The 21020-nt window shown below is 55.1% G+C and overlaps 3 protein-coding genes across 3 annotated transcripts; all 3 read right to left on the minus strand.

The window, feature by feature from the left end:
* Positions 1–1067: 1067 nt before the first annotated feature.
* CGCS363_v009054 (Transcriptional regulatory protein moc3) lies at positions 1068–3307 on the minus strand (the record flags this gene model as incomplete). The annotated part of the gene is made up of 3 exons (XM_036640903.1): positions 1068–2596; positions 2647–2733; positions 2782–3307. 3 exons carry the CDS (start codon positions 3305–3307, stop codon positions 1068–1070), a joined length of 2142 nt encoding a protein of 713 aa, XP_036493040.1.
* Positions 3308–5066: 1759 nt separating this feature from the next.
* CGCS363_v009055 (uncharacterized protein) lies at positions 5067–5519 on the minus strand (the record flags this gene model as incomplete). Its single annotated transcript, XM_036640904.1, has 1 exon — positions 5067–5519. One exon carries the CDS (start codon positions 5517–5519, stop codon positions 5067–5069), a length of 453 nt encoding a protein of 150 aa, XP_036493790.1.
* A 13310-nt stretch (positions 5520–18829) lies between these two features.
* On the minus strand, positions 18830–19964 carry CGCS363_v009056 (uncharacterized protein; the record flags this gene model as incomplete). Its single annotated transcript, XM_036640905.1, has 2 exons — positions 18830–19570; positions 19698–19964. 2 exons carry the CDS (start codon positions 19962–19964, stop codon positions 18830–18832), a joined length of 1008 nt encoding a protein of 335 aa, XP_036493787.1.
* Between the last annotated feature and the right edge of the window lie 1056 nt (positions 19965–21020).

The following is a 21020-nucleotide window of genomic DNA, read 5'->3' on the forward strand; positions in this document are numbered from 1 at the left end:
ATGCCGCAAGGTCCGTATCTGCCCATTCTTGCACAAGCCGCGGGACATGCACGAACGGCCTACCGGCCCGATTGAGTGAGGCTCGTCGTTTCCCAACGTCGCGATACGTGCCGTCCGCCGCCCGGGGTCTGTCTCTTTGCGCGGAGATTCTGCGCCCCCCGGTTCGGTTCCCTCCTGGCGGCAGACGGCCACCTGAGACGTTTGACTGAATGCCCATCAATGAGTCGGTAATCTGCAGATGGACCCCCTCTCAATGACAGGCAAACATGGGCCACGTGCGTGTAATCAAGGCACTGTGATAGGGCAATTGGCGAAAACTTGTGTCGAGGACAGGCGCGCAGTGAAAAAAGCCTGCGCGCGGCTTGTGTATTGAATCTGCATCGCGGGCCTGCTCATCGCAGAACCCACGACGCAATTGCCTTGGAGTCCTCCTTGCAAATGTGCTAACAAATGTGTGCAATAAAATCAGATTCGGACACTGTCCGAGCCGCCCACCCATAGATCGATCACCTGATCCCCTGCCTGTTATCCCAATTACCCCCCCAACAAAAAAAAAAAAAAAAAAAAAAAAAAAAAAAAAAAAGTGAAAAAGATATGCCGACTGTGGAAAAAAGAGCCAACCTCCCAAATTGCAGTAAAACACAATAACGCCAAACGAAGCAACAAGCCGCCGAAGATAACCAAGTCCAAGTCCGAGTCCAACCAAGCTGACACGCAAAAGAGTACCAAACCCGATGCTTTCCGCAAGTTCCGACCGTTGAAATCTGGCTTCTCCAGCCCGAGAGTGTCTTCACCCTCGGCTGCCATCCATTGAATGAAGTGTGGAATGCAGTGACCCCCCTGTACATGATGTCGTCTCCGTTACATGCCTCGTCCGATAACTCCAACCTCAAGAATGCCGACCCAGATGGATGGTATGAAAGTACTGAGGGAAAAATAGCGAGAGAATACAGCACACGGGTATACCGGCGGAAAAGCAATACGAGCAGGGCATGTGCCCGAGAGTGAGCGAGAGATGATGGGTAGCGATGAGGTGGTTGAGCGTGGCCTCTTGTCCGGTGAGATGCTCAAGTGCACAAGAAGTCGAGGCCTTGGTTTCTCGCGACGGTCTGCCAATCCCAAACTGAGAGCCAGTCGCCAAAGTCCATGAGACGCCAGAGCTCCTCGAGCACGTCGAGAACACGGTCGCAGTTGCGAAGACCAGTGTAGCCACGGATCGATCGGACCACAGTCCGGACTCGCTCCTGCTGTGCTGGATCAAAACAGGTCGCTCCGATGACGAGACAAGGCATCAGCAGCAGAGTCAAGGCAGGGTCGGAAGGCTTGAAGCCCTCCATAATTTTCAAAGACTCTTCAACAGCTGAAGTGATGCGGTTATCGTGCTGAGGGGGGCGACGGATGGGTGGCGGGGACGCAGGACGCTGCTCGTCGATGACGGCACAACTCGAAGAGCCGGCGTCAGACTCGTGCATGGAGCTCGTCCTAGAGGGACCTCGAGAGTTGGGATCACGCTTGAGATGCATGCTCAAAGGGAATCCTGCCGCAGTGGAAGGCCTGAGTCCAGGGGACGACGCACAGCTCGTCGCGGTCGATGGACGCGAGATCTGCGAGTGGCGGCGAGAAGAAGACGACGAGGTCGACGTGGCAATCGAAGTTGCCACGGAAAACACGGATGGTCTCCTCTCAGCTGACGTGGGAGGGTAAATGGTTCGGAACAGATGCAAAAACATCATGTGCTTGTAGACATGTCCCACGCGATGCCTGCTGTCGCCCGGTGGCCACATGGGCATCCACTGCTCGATGGCCTCCTGAATCTCTTGTGCCCGGTACAAGATGTGGTAGTTCACAACCGTCTCAGATCCTCGGTAGACGCTCTCGCGAATGGCGTTCCTCAGTGTAGTGATGTGGCAAAGGTATTGGAAAAGGCCATCGGCGACACCCAAGAGCCGAGGGGACTCGATGGGAACCAAGGGACTCCAGTCTTCGGAAGCCAGACGAGGACCGTCCATAGCAGGATGCCACAACAGCTCGTCGGCGTAGATATGATATTGGAAAAACTCCTGGATGAAGCTGAGAAAGACCGTGTCCTCCGGGGGCGTCTGCTGGATAAGCTCCTTGTACCCTCGGAGATGGACCCGGTGTTCACCATGAGGGTTACCTTCAATCAGGGTGGTGACCAGAAGACATAGCATCTGGGCGAAACGAGCAGTGGATATGGTCTGCCCATCAGCGTTCTCCTCCTCGGAGCGACGGATGTCGGCATAGAATGATTCCATCGCCTTGTTGTGGTGATAGTCAGATCTTTCCTGTAGTGCCTCGCGGCTGGTCGTTGGGTTTTGCTGAAGCAACTTGGCACCATAGGGCGTGTCGAAGTCGATGTGCTTGCTGCTCATGGCAAGAACCGAATGCATCACACCTTGGTGGAGGTTTGCCAGCGGTAAAATAATGTCTTTGAAGGCGTTCTTTGCCTCGCCCTCCACAGTGAGAACATTGCTGAGGTGAACGCCGTAGTGTCTCCAGAAGATCTTGTCTTCAGTGGTGTCGACGCCGTTGAACAGGGGCTGCATAGTGAAAACGACCGAGTCTTCGATGCGATCTTTGAGGTTGTTAGTGTCGATAAAAGCCAGGGCAATCAGTGACACTCACCATCACAGGCCTTCTCCTTGCCGCTTCTCCAAAGCTTCTTCTCGTGGTAGCCCTCGCAGACGACGGCGTTCTTTTCGCAGTTCATGCCTGCCATGACGTTAGCTAGCCCCTCAACATATCGAACAGTTTACTCACATCTTGGCTTGGCTTCGTCACACTTCTTCTTTCTCCTTCGACAAGTAATGCACCCAGTCTTAGATCTTCCCTTGGTAACCTTGCTAGGGTTCACAACGGGCGCCAGCGGGTGCTTGCGAGGTCGACCTCTAGGTCGCTTCTGCTTCGGTTGGGTAGTTGTAGGTGAGATCAACGAGGACTCTGCCGTGTTGAGCGGTGCTTCCTTTACATCATCTAACTTGAAATCATCGTCAAGTGGTTCGAGTTTGGGTACAGTAAGTATGTCGTCTGAGCCCTGTTCCCACACGACATCGTTGTCAGCGTCGTCTCCGTCGAAGGCATCAGCGTTGGCGGTGCTCCAGGAATCAGTGCAAGACGAGGATGCGGAGTGTACCATTGTCGGGGCGCAAGAATGGTCCATCGCTGCGTTGTCCATGCCGGTGCTGATGGGAGACAGCTGACCAGTGTGCGAGTGAGTAGTGGTGGCGTTCATCCAAGCCGCAGCTTGGGAGGGAGGCGATTGTGGGTAGAGTGTGTTGTCGTTCATGTTGTCGTCTGAAGAATTGCTGTGGTTATCCGACCAAGAGATATCTCCTTCATCCGACACGACTGGCAAAACATTCGAATCCATGGCTCGTCAATAACGAGACCATGCCAACACAGAAAGGACCAAAATAAAGGTTGCGGTGCCAGTCGGCTGTGTATGTAGACAGACGAGGCGGTGGCGGGTAATCGGGAGCCGGGCAGTCCAGTCAGATATCAAGACCAGAAGGCCATAGGATATCCTCGGAGACGAGGTGGGGAGGCAGGTGGCAGAAGTGGCCTACCAAGTCGACAACGGATTCGAGGGGGCAGACCAACAGACGGCAGGATATCGAGGTCGGCGAAGTTGTTGAAGATCAAGACCGTGGCGGACCGCTCAAGAAGAAGGGAAAGGCTGATCACTGAGGAGCCGTCGTGGAATGGAGGGGCTGAAGAGGGTGGAGAGATGATCGCTGGGTCTTATTTGGAAACCAGCTTGCCGTCGAGACAAGGTGGGAGAGAGAGGATGAGGGTCGTTGGACGACAAGACATGGGCCAGCCGCTTTCGAGGGGCGGGATATGCACATACATATCTGCAGATAGCTGCGCTGCTAGTGGGTGGGAAGTCTCGACAGCGACAGGGTCTGTCTGGAGGAGCGAGGACGACGTGCAGAGAATCGATGTTTCTCCCACACGCACTAAAGGTCCCCTAGCACCTTAGCTCCCCACATGCAAGGTGTGCACGACGACGAGTTGGAGGGGAGTATTGTTTCCCATACGATACATAGTAGATGGACATGGGCGGATAAGAACGGTGTGGGATGTGAGGTGAGGTCTCACGTCGTACCGACTGTGCCAAGAGCAGCCCACCCCGTCTGCTCCTCCGCCCCCAGACCAGACAGGTGCTGTTGTGCCGTCGGTGCCGTGAGGTAGATGATGCTAATAAAAACTCCAGTGCCAGCCCAGTAGCAGTTGTATATGGGACAAGAAACAGAGGGAGCGAAAGCAGAGCGGAATTGCTGTCAGCTTGGCTGTCGTCGATGGTGGATGGGCACTGTGGATTTTTGGGACCTTGGCGACATCTCCCCACTTGCGATGCAGTGGTGCGGTACGATGCGTTGCGGTGCCTCTTCTGATCTGTCGAGTGAGAGAGGGTCGAGTCGGGCGAGCGAGCAAGTGAGCGAAGGAGACACGATGGATGCCTCTGGTCATTGTCCTGTTTGCTCCTGCGACCAGCCCGCTCCTCTTCCTCAGGCCCCTCTCTGCCTCCGGTCGTCTCCAGTCCGTACCCTTGCCGTCCATCAGCCCTGGTCGTTGCTAGCGTCGACTGGCCTACCATCCCTGCCAGTGACAGTGAGGTACCGTCATGTACCCTAGGTCGCTACCCGCACGACACATCCCCACGATGTCCAAAGGCATTGTGATTCGCCGTCGTAGAATTTCTTCTGTTATTAACAAGGATCATCTTAGCCAGAAGATGGACTGTGCGCACCCCCCAATCCAAGTCATGCTCGAAAGAGCGTTGCAGCGCGGAGACTCCACCGAAAGTGGGAGAGGTCAAGGTGAGGAGGAGGGTGAGGGTACGAATAGCGTGCGGTGCAGTGCTTGGTTCAAGTTAGAAAGAGACATGGCATGTCGATGGGGCATGGATGCGATGCGTGCACGGCGAGATGAGCCCTGCTCAACCATGATGATGAGATGCAGACATGAGAGAGATGAGCCATGGCCGACCCTGAATCACGACTCATGGGTCATATGCGTAGGGAAGACAGGTAGTATCCGCATCAAGGACCACGATGAGGCTGTCGCGCCATCGCCACAGGGATGGTTCGGCGCTGCGGCGTCTCTTGGGCCATTGAACGACGGACGACGTGACCAAAGACGGCGAAGCGAACAACGTTGACGGTGTAAGACAAGGAGGTTGCATCGTATCGTGTCGCGTCGTGTCGAGGAAGTGTGGGGGAAAGAGGAGATGGCGACTCCAGAGGCAGAGATAGCGAGCGGGACTCGGAGAAAGGGTCAAAGGTGAGGGTCAAGGACTTTGAAGTTGCCATGTCTTGATTTGTCTCGATTTGCTGAAAATCTCCAGCGTCGAGGATTCGGTTCGCGGAATCGCGGTGGTAGCGCGCTCCATTTCGGGCACAAAACGAGTCAATGTTGGCCGGTACTTGTTCGTATGTGTCGGAACAGTGGTGCTGAGCAGTGCGTAGCAGAGGCTGGCTGTACCATGATATCATGGTGGGTTCTAGCAGAGAGGGTCACGCTTCTGAGGCCTGTCTGGTGCATATGCAGGCGGCCTGATTCGGAAAGACGATTGACTCCTCTGAGCTCAGCTTCTCCGGAGTCTCTCGACTGCGGCGGGCGTGGTGCGTGTTGGGAGCGTGTGAGTCGCCCGAGCAGCAGCAAGCGGCGTAGGTACCAAGGCCAGTGTGCCTGATCTTGTGGGCGGAATCTTGTTCACGGAGGGTGGGATGGATCACGGCCGATGGTGCGGTGAAGGGCGGTGATGATGATGATGATGATGGTTGCCATGTTTGAGGTGACGGTGTGTGTGACGGACGGCACTGGCAAGCAGCAGTCGACCAGTCAGAGGGATAGGTGAAGGTTTAGGCGGTGCCGGAAGATCTGTCGTCTCGTCGTCGCCTCGTCCCAAATGCCGTGCCGTGGGAGTGCGGTGGATGTTGAATGGGCAGAAGGGATCGGCCGGTGGGTTCAATGCGTCTGTTCTTTTCTCGATCCATTCCGTCCGACCAACAGCCAACCACGGAGACGCCTGCGGTGTGCAGCCGCTAGGTTGGCTGCTACAACTGGGTAGGTCGGAGAATCTGTCGCAAGTGCCTGAGCTCTGCATGATTGGTATTGCCCTTGGGCAGAGACACATGGCCGGCTCGGTGGAGCGCGGTCAGGATGAGAGATCTGACAGAGCTCATCCTGACAGACAGTAGGTATTGACTCCTTCAAGCAACCTGGAAGTTAAGGCAAGGCGAGGCAAGGCAGGCTGTTGCTGGCGATGCATTGATCTGCTCTTGCAAGAAGCTGGGAGAACTTTCGTTGGTCGAGTCAAGGGCAGGATCCGCGTCATTGGAACCTGAAACCTCGATTTGTCGGCTTGAGTCTCCCTCTCTGTGTGTGTCTCTGAGTCTCTCTGGCAGGGTGGACGCAGGCGTAGGCGCAGAGTATTTTTGCGTTGTCATCGCGTCGTGTCGAGTTGTCACTGCAATGCGCCGCGCTGGGCTGGCTTGCATTGGCTGCTTCTGGGCTGGAGGAGCTGGGGCTGTCGACAGCCATCGGAAACTAGGCCAGGATGTCGAGGTCAGGAAATGTGCCAGGATCAACGGTCGGGGTCGTGGTCGTTGCGTTGGGGGTTCGTCGGGAATAGACTTGGGAATTGGGAGGGAGCATGGGCAAGACAAGACAAGACCGTAGACGCCGTGCCGTAGCGGCCGTCAGTGGCCGAGTCTCCGTCGGACAGAGTTCAATATGGAATAATCGAACGACAATGGCGAGCTTTGACCCCGTGATTAGAGTGCAGGCTGGAGTCAGTCTCTCGGTGTCGGTGGGAAGGCACTTTAATTAGAGCGAGGATCGACTCCGTAGCGTGCTGAGGTGAGTTAGTTTGGCGGTGGTGCGGGAGGGGACACTGAGGTGCAGAGCGGGCAACAAGTTGAACATTGTACATTGCGGAGCGGTTTGCGGGCCCTTCGGACGCGATGCTGTGTCCTGTGTGGTCCAGGTGTGTGGTTGGTGACTCTTGTCTTCCATTGTATGCGGTATGCGGTATCCTGTATCCTGTATGCTGTAGGTATGCTGTATGCTGTGGACGATTGCCTGGGTGCGCCGGCCGACGGGCGACCCTGATCCCACAATCCATTGAAGCATTTGAAGCTAAGACGGCGGGGAGAGGAGCGAGACAGAGATGTACGAATAGAGGGGCAGAATGGTGCAGGAAGAAAGGGCTGCGCCGTATCGATGCAGCTGCCAGGAAACAGGAATCCCTTGGGAATGGAGAGGAGAGGACACTGGAGCTCCCGTCCCAGATGGGGACGGAGGCAAGACGGGGAGGGACGTGACTTGTCAATGGCGAGGTGACGATGCACGTTGTGTTGTTGCTGCTGCTGCTGCTGCTGCTGCTGCTGCACCAGAGAGAAACCCATGGAAGAAATTTTTTTCTTCATCTCTCGCCAAAGCAAAGCATCGGCTGGCGAGGCGAGGAAACTGCGGTGGTTCCAGCTTCCCGCATCGGCTCCTCCCCTTTCCATCGTCGGTGCTGCGTTCCGTTCTTGCCCTCCCGCCGCTCCAGTTGTTCTATGCGCCTTCTACTATTCTTCCATTCGCAAGGCAGGTCCCAGCCTCAGCTCACACTTCTAATGGATCGAGGTGAGGTGAGGTCGGGTCGGGTTGCGCCTTCCTGAGATGGCTTAGGCAGGCCGGTGCCATAAAGTTCCGATACGTACTATCTGTATCTGACTAGACTTGGATCGATACCTGAGGTTCCTTCTGTAACCCGGATGGGAAAGTGCAGATGCGCCCATCGTCTTCTTATTTCCTGGCAGCCTGGGCCGGTGTCAATGTTTGCTTCCTCTTCTCTCGCTCCGCTCCTTTCTGTTAGGCCCGAGTCCAGTATAATTCATTGTTATCGGATGTTCCAATTGCCCCGAGTACCTCCTGAAGTCGGGTGTTTCCCATCCCAGTCCTTGCCCATTCCTTCTCCCGCAGCTTCCGTGGTGCATGCTTTACACGGGCAGGCACCTAAGGCATTTAGCTACCTTAGTAGGGCAGCACCTACCACGGAGATGCGCCCGTGCTTGCGACCGTTGCCAGCCCAGTACAGCACCCAGCAGGCAGTCTACAACGTGCAACCGTGACCTCCCGTCTCGAGAGTCGATCGCAGAGATTTACATGCGTGCGTGCGTTCCCTTCCGCTGTCTTCCTTCCCGCCCTGCCACTGACAGCAGGGCAGCAGGGCAGCAGGGCGGCGTCTCTTGCGACGATGCACTGTGCACCTGGCGCACTCGGCTGCGACTCCAAGACCAATCTGCCCCACTGTCAGCCGCTGTCGATGGGGGGTTCCACAGTCAATCAGACAGTGGAGGCCACTCGGTGCAGACACCACACTGCACACTCACTGAGGTGGCCCTGGCTGGAGAACACTAAGGAGCCCTGGTCTGTGGTCTGGCATGGGCCGTCCTCGCCCCCCTGCCTGCGCCTGCCCCTAAGGTACCTTACCTCTCTTTCCCCAGCAGGCAGCCCCAATACCTTGCACCTGCCTGCCTCCTCCCTTGCCTGTACCTACGAATGGCAAGCGCTGAAGTGAATGATTGTCCGTGATCAAGCAGGAGCCCCTCCGCACTGTGGAGCTGCTGTCAGGACCCTTCCTTCCATTCCTTGAGAAGTTGGCAGTGGCAGTGGATGTGGACGTGGACGTGGACGTGGATGGTGAAGATGAAGGGAAGGTGGGGTGGACAGCCTACGGATAAGATACCTTCCAGGTTAAGGTATGTTGGCACGGTTGGAAAGCACTGCTTGCTTGTGCCTTCTTCCACTTGTCCGCCTCGCGCCTTCCTTTACCATCTGCAAGGTAATATCCATAATATACTACAACTGCAGGCAGGTAGGTACTTGAGAGTATGTACTTTCCTCCCCGTCGTCTCTATGATCCATCTCGTCTCGTCTCGTCTCGTCTCGTCTCGCCGCGTCTCGCCGGTGCTGTGCCTTGCTTCCTTCTCCCCGGAGACAACTCCGTTCTGTACCTGACTCTCCGAAGCCACGGCACGGCAGCCTCTCACGACAACTTCGTTTCTACCCCCATCCCCTGCTGCAAGCAGCAAAGCAAAGGCCCCGTGTCGAATGTTTGCGCTTATTCGTACCAACGATGCATGCCTCATTACGAGACAATGCCACAGGAGTCGTCGACTGGTTCCAACGGAAGAGTTGCCGCTGGGTCGACCGCCACCCTGTGCTCTGATTGGACTTGGGCTTGATGCTCCCTTCACCTGAATTCCGCTGCACTGTCGTTGGCGTTGATCCTATCCATTCAGCACATCCAATCCTGCCTGTCGTGTCACCCATCAGCACCCTAAACAGAGACAGCAGCAAGCATCATGCAGCCTTTTGCAGCAACCATAAAAGCAACAACCAGCAGCCGTCCCGTCAATCTCGTGTCAATCTCGTCGGACCCGGACTCCATCCCGACGACAAGTTTCCTCCTCTTTTCCCTCCCCAACGGCCATTGACCGAGCTGCATTTCCACCAAGACTCTGCCCAGAAGTATCCCGGCAATTATCGGACCGTACGAGCCCTGTTGACTCTGTCAGGCATCGCACGCCAAGCCGAGGAACTCTTGCTTTATTCGTACACGCACTCTGGGCCCCCATGCTCTGGATCAACCCGCCCTCAATTCCCGCTCCGGTCTCCTCTGCGCCTGGATCTGCATCTGGAGCCTCATCTGACACTGCTTTTCGCAATTCGGACCCTGGAAACCACTGAACGCGCTTAGGACTGGTAACGAACAAGGTTGGCACAGAGACTCAATCTCTCCCTGAGCATCTCGGACCTGTGCTTACCGCTGAGGGAGCACAAACCACGTACAAGACCCGCCGTCGCTTTGCTGCTGCCAGAGGCTCGCTGACGCCCATGACGTCCCATGATCCAACGGCCCTCTCCAATTACTTCGACCTACAGTCTTGCAATACGACAGACAAGGCGCTCGAGTCATCCAGCCGCGCCCATCTCGTGCCGTCGGCCGTCGTTGGTCTCTCGCTCCCGTAAATCGCCGATCGAGTAGATCTTTGTCTCTTTGGACCTTGTCAATGTCTCACGCCTCGGCCGGCAATGGACCCGTCACGGTTTCTCTGGCCGTCTCCAACTCGGCTATTTATCGCAATCCTGGGGCTGCATGACCAAAAAGCAAGCTGCCCGTGTGTACCCGTCAAGACACTGGCAAACTGTCTGGCTGCCCACGAGACCTTATTCAACAGACCATGTCTTATCACATACTCCGTAGAGTACCGAGTCTGGAGTAAGGTACTTACACTACAGTACGGAGAACGCTCCACTGTCCACCGAGGCAGAGAGTCCCTTGGCCACCTCCCACTTCGGCAACAGCCGTGCCTCAGCTCTTCCTTCACCCGCTTTCCGAGCCGCCGAGAAAGACGTCTTGCTCGACTGCGAGGCATGTTACAGATAGAGTCCCACAAGCTAGAGGACGGAAATAAGCCGTGGAAAAATCACCTCCGCCGCTGGTCAGTCGGTCTTCTTCTCAACCTCCAGTCGCCATGTCGTTTTCCCCCCATGATTAATAAGGTTCGATATCGCGGGGCATGGCCCTTTACAACTGAACAATTTCTGCCCCCAAAGCATATTTGCATAGTCGCAACTTAATCACCGAGTCCCCCCGACAGACTACTGCAAGCTCCGGAGCTACATGACTTTGGACGCCATCAGAGCAACCTCACCGTCTGACAAGTGAGAACAGCCAATCCGCAACCATGGAACGGATGGCGCTGCATTCTCCTATGCTCTGCCTGATTGGCTGCTAGGCAAACCATTGGTCACTTCTCATGCGCTCTCGGCAAAGCGCTCACGTTGAGCGGCATGTGCGCCGAGCCGTTTGCTTCGACTGGGGAGGGGTTACAGGGCCGTCGTCTTAATCATAATGCCCTTCAGATCCCGGTCATGTTCGGAGCAGGCGCTGGCGCTTGTTCTCTTCGCTGCTCATGAGAGTGTGCGCCCCCACGCTCAGAATGCAAAAAGCATCGGTTCCAAACCTTCGTTTACGTTGCCCATTGACCCGACGAAGAGGACATATCTCCCTCGAGCGCATGCGACTACCGAATGTCCCGTCTCTCCCATTTTCCCGAGCCTCGGGGCATCGCAACAAAGCACATCGAGTTAGTCTGATGCTCCTGTTACCCACACGCGCTCGGCCATCCTTCCACACTGCACATGGCGCTGCCCGCTGATCGTCCACTACGCGTTACCCTGCTTACGAATGCTGCAAGCCAGTCGGGGCCTCCTCATCAAGGGTCTCAACCCATGGACCGCATGGCATGGCCTGTCGTAGTCCACGATGGCTTCAATTGACAGGCCTTTCCCCATGCTCATCCGGGTCTTGACGGAGGGAAAAGCCACTGAGACGTACGCGTTGTATTACGGGTGCTAGATGCGTCCAATGCAACGGGACGGGCACCAGAAAGAAACAATACGATCATGACATTCCGACCCGATTTCCAGGTACGATTTGCGTCGCACTCGTTCTCATGAATCGTCAGGGTAGGAGAGGCCCAAGAGCCTAAGCAGAAGGATTGTCTCTAACCTAGAAGAAGCTACCCGTAGCTCGACTTGCCGGCGGCCTAGCTGCACCACACACATCTCATCATGATGGCCTGTCACGTATCCCTGTGTACTCTGCACACCTCGCCGCTCATCCAACAAGGCCATTGCAGAACCCATCAGCGTCACCAACCGCAAATTGGGATCTCTTTGCTCCTGGAATTGATTATCGATATTGTTGTTCCGTCAAGACATTACTCGTAAGCCTCCAGGCGCAATCGACGCGCGCCTCCAGCTTCAGAACCATGACCGAAGCTCTATGTGAGCGCCACAGGCTGAGGCTGCCATCGCCCACCCTCCGTTGGCAGGAGTTGCATGCATGTCTCAGCCACTCGTCCCAACCCCGGACGACGAGGTACCTCGCCGTGCACTGTCTGTCCCCCGCCCGTCGAAATCTGACAGCGGCCTGTCGGTTTGCCTAAGACGGAAATCCAGACGTCGGGACCCCTTGTCTACACTGAGGCTCATTCAAACTGTCTATGCCGGATAGTGGTGCACATCTCACGATGGTGACCATTAGTCTTTGGGCTGGATTGACGAGGTTAGTCCTCCCAGCGCAAGTTTGCCAGCACCCCCCGGCCTATGGTCACATATCACAAACATGCGAATACGACCGAATAATTGGATGATGAAGAGAAAATTAGACAATGATGCTCATGAGCCCGACAGGAAAGGCGTTTTTCTCTCGCTAGAGGAAGGACCATAACCGTCGGTCACCCTAAGAGGCGATGCTCTTGACACCGATTTACTGGGTTGAAACGGGAAACGCTACGGCGCACCGTCTCGTCAGCGTGCGACTGGAGAAGCAACAAAGGATACCGATGAATGCGAATTGTGACGCCCGAGCGCGAGGCTTGGGCCGTTGTCGGATCTGGCTACTTCCCGTCTCTTTTTTGACTTTGCGAGACGGTGCGTGCCGTCGACGGCTGGTCTCCACCAACATTGGATCATCATCAGTGCGCAATCGACTCCAATCTACAACTTCCCGTCCGTCCACAACAAATCCGATGGATGAATCATGGCTGTTTGTTTGGAACTGGTTCGAGGTCAATCTCGATGCTGCGTCTCTTCCCCTCTCCTGGTGGTCCCCTAGACCATGGAATTTCAAGGCTCAACTGCAGGGCCCGCGAATGTGCAGGCGGTGCGGCGACGGCGGCGAGGGGCTACTACTGTGCGGTGCTTTGCAGCGCTGCAGCCCGCGTTGCTTTCTGTCGGTCATAGTGAATCTGAGAGCCATAGTTGGGCTCCTGCAATCAACCTTCGTTGGCCAATTCCACGCAGAGACGGAAAATAGAGCTGGAGGAACCCCCATTGTAACCTCAGTCGGGCTCACAGCGGAACCGCACTCTTCTCACCTTTGGCGTCTTCACTTGGCTCAACCCTAGATCCATGGTCCAATAACGCAATCCCTGACCACGCCTGTCAGGGTTAAGAAGAGGCTAAGCCAAACAGCTGTTAGCGGGGGGAAAGAGACACTCAGGAGGTACTTTGGGGTACTTTGAATCACACCCCAACACTTCGGCGCAACCCTCTACTCATTGGTGCGCATTCGACTCGTCTGCGATTCACCTTCCTTGCCCTTGGCGGCTTTGGTTGCTGGACTTAGAATGTGGGGTCTCGTTCCCATTTCTTGTCCGGCAGGCATCTTGATCGTGGTTCGTCGCTCGTCTTCTGAGCGTCCCCATCCTCAACCGAAAGGGGTCCTCTTGGAGGGCCTGAGACCCTCCATACCGCTGCAGAGCCCGCTGCAGACTCGGGGATTTTCGCAGGGAATGAAGAGGTGGATGATTCATCAAATATTGCCAACTTCGCATCCATCGGCGGCCGTCTTGTTCTCTTGACTGTCTTCATTGCCACTGCAGTTGGGGGCCAAAGCTACGAGCAATAACGAGCTCTTGGTCTCGTCATGCCACTTCACGATCGCTCACTGCACCTGTTAATCTCCACACGAGTCGTGAAGATCTTCAGCAACAGGATTTTCGTGCAGGCTTGATGCCTGTTTGGCTCAAGGGTTCGGGCCTCTGATGTACATCTCGGCCGACCACCGCGTCAGCTTCATTGCCCATCATTATTCTCGTGGGTTCGGTATCTCCTACGTAATAAACCATCGCCTCCGTGTTTAGAGACAATGGGAAAATCCTCGCTCCCTTAATTGGAGAGCTCATGCTTCACAGTTCGGATGCTACATCACACCGCTAAATGGGCGCGTACCATGTTCCTGGACAGGCGTCTTTGTCAAGGCAGACAAATGTCATTCTAGCGGCGACACCGTCCGATCTACCCCCGTTAGAACACGCGAGCTGCCGTTGAGACCGAGATCGAAACAAACCTTGAACCAGCTCCAAACGCACGGAGTAGCAAGCTTCTTTAGGTGGACACCAGCCACCTTTCAGCCAGCGTCGACCCATGGATTGCCTGGTATCGTTTACTCACCTTGCTTGCCACAAGTGTCATGACGACGGATTGGGCGATCGGCTACGTTGACTGAGGCGATGCTAGTTCTGGCAAGGCGTCAAGCAGAGAGATAGTCAGTGCCTCTCCATCGCCTCGGACAGTCTATTTGCAGCACAGACCCGCGCCATCACGAGCTCCGCTGTGGGAGCGGCACGCAAGGCTCACGGGGGCAGGGATTGGGCTGTCAATCAGCTGGGTCACTAGAAGAAGTGATTCATGCCGAGTTGGCCAACCACCGCCGCCAGAGCTTCGTCTGTGAATCTCTCAGATTCAACAGCCTTGCTGGATCGACGACTAGCGTACGGAGTGGCAGGGCACAGGCATCGAGCGGTGTTCACCTCGTCTTGCCATTTGAAATGTCGGGACCTCACGAAGCAGGAGTGTCCCGGCGGGAAAAGTCGGTGTCTGCTGTCTGAACCCAAGAACCCGAACACGTTGGTTTCGCAGCAAGGAAGAAGCCAATTCCAGATTCCTGGGGGAAAGGACACCCTTGACAGCGCCTAACCACCGCTGCGCCCCGCTATCTTCAACGACCACACTCCACGTAATGTCGATGGCGGAGACAGTCAACAGACAGACACAGTCCGCGGTGACATGTTCTCATGGCCCCAGAACAGGTTGTTTCTTTTTGCTTGTCCTCTTCCTCTCAGCTGGTTCGGGTCTTGGAGGGGCCTCAGTTTGCTTCTTCCCAGGTTCTTGTCACGTCTGGGTCAGAGAATGCCACCAGGAGTACCTCTTAGCCGCCAGCCATGTCTTAGTCACCTCTAGCTCGTCAATGAAGGTGGTGCCCGAGGAACTAGCTGCTCATTAGCTCCCAAAGCACCCAAACTTGCTTCGGAAGCTACCTCACCGCGTTGCTCCCAACATCGCATCCAGCCCCGACATGATCTCAAGGACATGTGCACGAAAACTTTACGGATAATGGCCGAGAGTCTGCCAACCAGTCGTTGATGCTCGACATGATGCTGTCTGGCCCATCCAAATCACGCAGCATCATGCGGCAGATCTCCCGCAGTCTACAGGATCTAATCTCGATCACCGACACTCGGGGGTCCACTGCCATCTGGCTCACTTCTCCGCCCCCCCTCCGAACAGGTATTCACCTGGCTGATGCCCAACGACTGGCCATATCAACAGTTACAATCAGGGCGGTGGGAGTTCACATGCATGGCTTCCTTATTTTACGTACTTCAGTGCGGCGTTTGCAAGCTTGCGTGTGTCACGTCGCTAGGAGACAGCTACTCGAGCTGACCAACTGAAACGGACGATCGACGGGCTTGCAGCGGCCGCCAAACGGCCGCTGACTAGCACGAGCACTTCACCACCAAACGCACCCTCCTCTCCATACAACTGGAATTCCAGATGCCCATCTGTTGACCGCACATGTGGAACCGAACTTGATCAGGCGTCAGCGACGCGTCCCTGGACTGGCCCAGAACGAGGTACGGTTGCAAGCAACCTTCCGTCTGAAATATGTGCATGATGATGGATCTGCCGGGCTCTAAGCAGGAAAGTCGGATGGCGCATCGCTTGCGCCTCGCGAGCCAACTGAGATGCGAGAAGGTCAGCATGGTGTCACAAGCCCGTATGCACCCCTTTCCCTGAACGCTCCTCGTTCCACCGACCCTGCAGCTTGCCATTCAAACACACCGAGACTGTGCGACTGTCCGCTGCTTCTTTCGACGGGGTCCGCAGCAGTCGATGCGGTGATGGCCCGTCAGCATGTCTTCCTATGGGAACGGCACAGCGAATGACCCAAGAATCTGATTCGACCAGAGACAGCGGGTTCAGAGAAAGACAGCCTTCTCGGGTGACACAAAAGTTGTAGTTCGGAGGTTATCAAGTGCGACTTGTCAGATCTCAAACCTGGTCTCTGCTTACGAGACTCCCTTATCATGGCCGTATCGAGTAATCATCAACTTCCGAGGCCGCCGAGAACCCCCGGCGGGGTGCAGCAACCAACTTCAACGCGAAGTCGGTTTTCTCTATCCAATTTGATGGTGGCGCATTCCTGCCCTGAATCAGCTCAGTCATCCGTCCACTTGACCTGGCAGGTGATCCATCGCCGCGACGCCTTGACGACATTGCCTACCCCTGATTTGTGGGTTACACCATCTAATCGCCAATGTCTCTCTTTTCCTCTTCGTATTGGTGTCCTCATGTGAAGCTATCAAACTCTGTGCCAAATGTTGCCTCAAAAATCCAGGCTGCGACCGCGTCCGTCATGCACCTCGTTTCCGTCTGTGAGACTCGACACCATCAGGCCCGTCATCCAAAGCCCGGCAACGAGGCAGCCCTAAGGCAATGAGGTACTGCAGCCCTGAGACGCCGCGCACGACAGATACCACGTCTTGTACTCCGTCGTCCCCGGCCGGCTGTGCGAGGTCATTGCGACATACACCTTTGTGGGTGGCGTTGGAAGGTTTGCTTTGCAGAGAAGGCTAGTTGGCCGACTTCATCTCCCGGGCGGGCATCATACATCGGACGCCGATTCCGTGATACTCCGGACCGCCGTCATGAGGCATCGACGGACGAACTTTTGCCTTGTTCCTTTTTCCCCTTTGCTCTTCTTCCTTTCCAGGCTACATACACTGTGGCGTACGACCCCAGACCCTGCCGGGCGGCGCAAACGCATGCCCCCTGCGTCCTTGTTTCTCTGACGCAACTAATCATTTCTTATTCCAGTTTCTTCTCGTCCAGCTTTGACGGTCTCAGCATCATGCGCGGTAAACCAAATTGAACTGCTTCTTTTTTTTTTTCGACGTCTTCCGCCCCGCGGGCCTACTTGCCTTTGCGAAAGCACGGCCGGGGTAGGCATTCATGGAGATCCTGGGGGAGGAGATGACGGGGATGTGGCGTCGGCGTGCAGAAGCTTCATGTCGCCAGCCGTCTTGTCGCGACCTCGCGAGGAGCTGACCTGTGTGTGCCTGCCTCACCGGTTTTCCAGGTCGGGGGAGGCTTGCATCTGAAGGTGCCTGTGAGGCGCTGGGAGCTGGTATGCAGTGTCTCGGATTTATGGCTGGGACTTCTTTTGCTGGAAGAATGCAGCGAGACCAGACCAGACCGGCCGGCCTGGACCCCACACTCAAGAGGATGAATAGCGTCGTTTCTTGTGAGGTTTGGTCCTGCGGGGTCAATGGTATCATGAGGCGGGGGGGCGATGCCGAAGCAGCAGCAGAACAAGTTCACCTCAGCCTTTCTGGCGTGATATCTTTGACACTTGCGACGGGGCTGAGGTCTTTAGTTTCGAGATGTGTTCTAGACTTGATCTGGGAGGTGTTCGTCGACGTCCTTGGGAATCCCTGGTTCCATGGCCGCGGGAAATCAAATGTCTTCCATCGTCACTGGGCCTTGGCAGTTCGTCCGTCCGCGCAGCCCGGGAAGGTGGACGGAAGGGATGGAGAGGATTTCCCAGCCCAGCCTCTGCGGGAAGGAACAGACGGCGTTTAGGCTTTTGGTGGGCTGGATGGGGATGGATGGGGGGGGGAGACTGAGAAAGAGAGGCTTAGGCTGCGGTCTGAGCTTCTTTTCCCTTACAGAAACGGGCTATTTTGCGGCGTCCAGTCTGCCGGGTTGATCCTCTTGTCGAAACGAACGAACGGTGGCGTGAGCTGAACCGAGCTTCTTTCCCTCTGGGCTGGGCGCCGTTTTGCTTTTCCTTCTTTTTACAAATTGTTTGCCGTCCGGGGTGATGGCTGCTTGCTTTTGCAGTCCGTCCAGGCTTTCTTGCTTTTGGGTCTTGTTTCTGGGACTGCAGCAGCTTCTTCCCATGTCTTCAGGGCCGCAGCATCTCGTCAGGGTAGGGAAGTTTAAGTCCGTGAGGTCAGTCATGATGTGCTTCGGCTGTAGCCGCATGCTGCATGCCTCCGCACCACCATCTTGTTTTCCTTTTTGCCTTCCGACACCAGTTGTGTTGGGGGGAAGTTCGGGTTCAGCTGATGTTATCGGCCGGCGTATGCTAGTCATCGCGACGGACAGACGTCATTGCTTTTTTGGAATTGAGGAAAGGAACGGGAGGCAAGGTGATGCCTGGGAAAGCGCCGGCTTCGGGGAGTAGTCGGGGAGCAGTCGGGGTTTTTGGGTGGAAGGGGGGGTTGTAGGATGCCAGCAGCGATGGAGGGGACCGGCGGCAGGCTAGGCAAGTGCGCTCGGTTTTGGGCTGTTTGGCGGCGGCCGACGGGATGGAGGGCACGGTTGTGAGAGACGGCTTGGGGGGATTTTGGCGTTGGACACGTGTGGGATGTCTGTGCGATGATGGACGATCTGGATTGTGGCCATTGGAGGTCGTTTTGGAGAGGTGGCATGTGAAGAAGAAGAAGTGTTTGCTGGGGCTTTGGGGATGTTGACTCGAGGGTTGAATAGATGGAAAGTTCTGTGTGATGATATCCAAAGGGCATTGTCACAGCCGCTGCCAGCGAGCCATGAAGTTCTACTAAGAGGCCTTGAAATAACCACTGAATTCCATTCCTGAATCAAAAGACATCTAACCTATGTCGTTTCTCTCTGTATGGTATTTCTTATCATTGACGGAGTTGCAATCCAACGGCGATATTGAAACACGACTTCGAATTAGATTTAAAAATTGGATTATAATGAATATCACAAGTACCAACAATCTTGATAATGCTTATGAACATTGGTAGCTTGTGAAAGCTAGGAACATAAGTACTGGTTCCTTGAGCCGGTTGCCAGATACTTTGAAGTCCGGAACGTTATTGACTTCCAAATTGAGTACGCAGTAACTTGAGAAAAGATTGGTTCGTTAGAAGAACAGTACCGTCTTACCCTCCTTCTTCATAAAGTCTGCAAAACATAGAGGGCTTGCCATGTCAGGGTTCTTTGACTCCCAGATCATCTCCAATAGTCTCCGAGTGTCTCGAACACTTTGCGTTGCATACGTCAACGATAGCTCCTCGAGCCGACTGCTGATGGCATTTTGATGCCCAACAGATCTGGCACATGATCCAAAGATGGCCAGTGGCCAGCACATACTGGTCGAGATGGGAGAATCGACTGGGACGGTCTCCAGGGCAGACTCCAAGTAAACAAGTAAGGTCTGTTGATACAGCAGTCCACATAATCTGTATACCTCGTCATCCGAGCGAGGCTGCCACGACGATATGATTGATCGGAGCCTCCAGCACTCGATCGTGGCCTCGACCAATCCTGTCCCTCGCCGAAGTTCGTCTCGTGTTCTTCGAGCCACCACCGACACCATAGGAACGAGGCCAAAAAGCTCGTGCACACAGCCAGACTTAAAATGACTTTCTGGCTCGGCTTTTGACGTGGGGAAAAGCTGCGCAATGTCTTCCTGCACCCACAGGTCTGATTCCTGTCCCATACTGATGTGGGCAAGAGTCATGATGTAGGCGTATCTTTCTCTGAGGAAGGCTCGAGTATCAGGCCCGAGCTGAGAGTTGGATAGGCTTGATGCCTCGTGGAGGAGCACGCGAACGGCTTTCAGATGAGACAAGGCTTGAGCTCCTGTGTTGAGTCTGAATGTCTGAAAGAGGGTCAGTTTACGTTTTGTATAAAGCTAATCTCTGGTTTGGTATGGATGAAGGAAATCATAGAGGACGATGGTCACAGAGACTGACGGTCAAATGAGGTTGAAGAATGCTCGAACGTACCTCGATGGCACATAGAATGATGGCGGTCACCAAAAGCGGCACAAGAGGCTCTTTGTCCCCCTGAGCCATCAAAGTCAGCCCGTATTTCTGGCCCTGGATCGCCTGGCCGTAATGTACCCATGTCAATTGGTCAACTGGAAGTCCAGCGAGATCTGCTTGGTGAACACCACTCAGTGCCAGCATGGCATGCAGAATTAGATCGTTTGATATGGCCATGGGAACGAGCTCTGCCAGAAATGGGTTCCTGTTGCCTTGGCAAACGGCCATGACTTTGTTCGTGCGGTGGACATAGTGATGGAAAAGATTGCGAGACTCCTGGGATCTCATAGGTCCCCTTGCTGAGAGGAGGTCAAGATCAATGGATCTTCGGAGGGTGCCAAGTGTTCCGTCAAGAAATCTTTCATGGTTCCCTTCATCCCGCTTGGGGCCGGCGGATGCGAGGAGGTTTGGCCCTTCGATCCGCGAACCTGCTATCGCACGGTTTGATCTGGATGGCCTCGAGCGCCGACGTGTGGGATTCGTTCTCCGCAAGAGCTGGGCGTGCTCCTCGTTGCCAGCTTCAGGCCATGTGCACAAGATGGCATTGCGCAAGCAGTTGGAGCAGTGAGGCTTCTCTTCGCTGCACTTCTTACGACGTAACCTACAGCCGATACAGCCGGTTGCTGATCGCCTGCCCTTTGAACTTGGCGTCGATTGTTGTAGCATTGCAGATTTGGTCGGTTGATTGTAGTCACCACCGTCAAAGCGTGTTATCGTTGAGTTTCTGGGGAACATGTGGGGTGCATATCACAGAGGTTATCGCCAGCTTCCCGGTAATCTTCGGGCGATAACGAATGAGCGTCTTCGGGGTTGGCGTTGACCGGACCCACAGAGATAAGAGGATTCTTGGAGATTGGTAACAAGCCAAACCCCGGTATCTCCAGCTTTCTTACAAAATGGATGGTAAGGTTTGATACACAGGTGGTTCAATTTGCTACTACTCTGGACTTGGTTTCTCATGACAAACGAAACCCTTGATCTGGATACAATACTCTGATCAGAAAACGCATCTGGCATTTTGTTACACAGAGACCAAGTGACATGATCACCCCTCCCTTTTCAATTTCGTAACTCAGTGTGCCGTGTCCGAGTTCCACCCATATTCATGGACCGCAGGATTACCAAACCCCTTGCACTTGAAAGCCTACTAGAACGGGAACTTGCTCGGTAGTTGTCCGTCTTCACACATTCCGCTTTTAACTTGCTTCTTATGGAGATCATCTAGGTATGGTAGAAGGACATCGGCATAAAGGTGGCGACCCTTGTGGCTGCATGATGAGCATC

This window comes from Colletotrichum siamense (assembly GCF_013390195.1).
Source record: "Colletotrichum siamense strain Cg363 chromosome Unknown KSG_Cg363_contig06, whole genome shotgun sequence".
NCBI lineage: Eukaryota > Fungi > Ascomycota > Sordariomycetes > Glomerellales > Glomerellaceae > Colletotrichum > Colletotrichum siamense.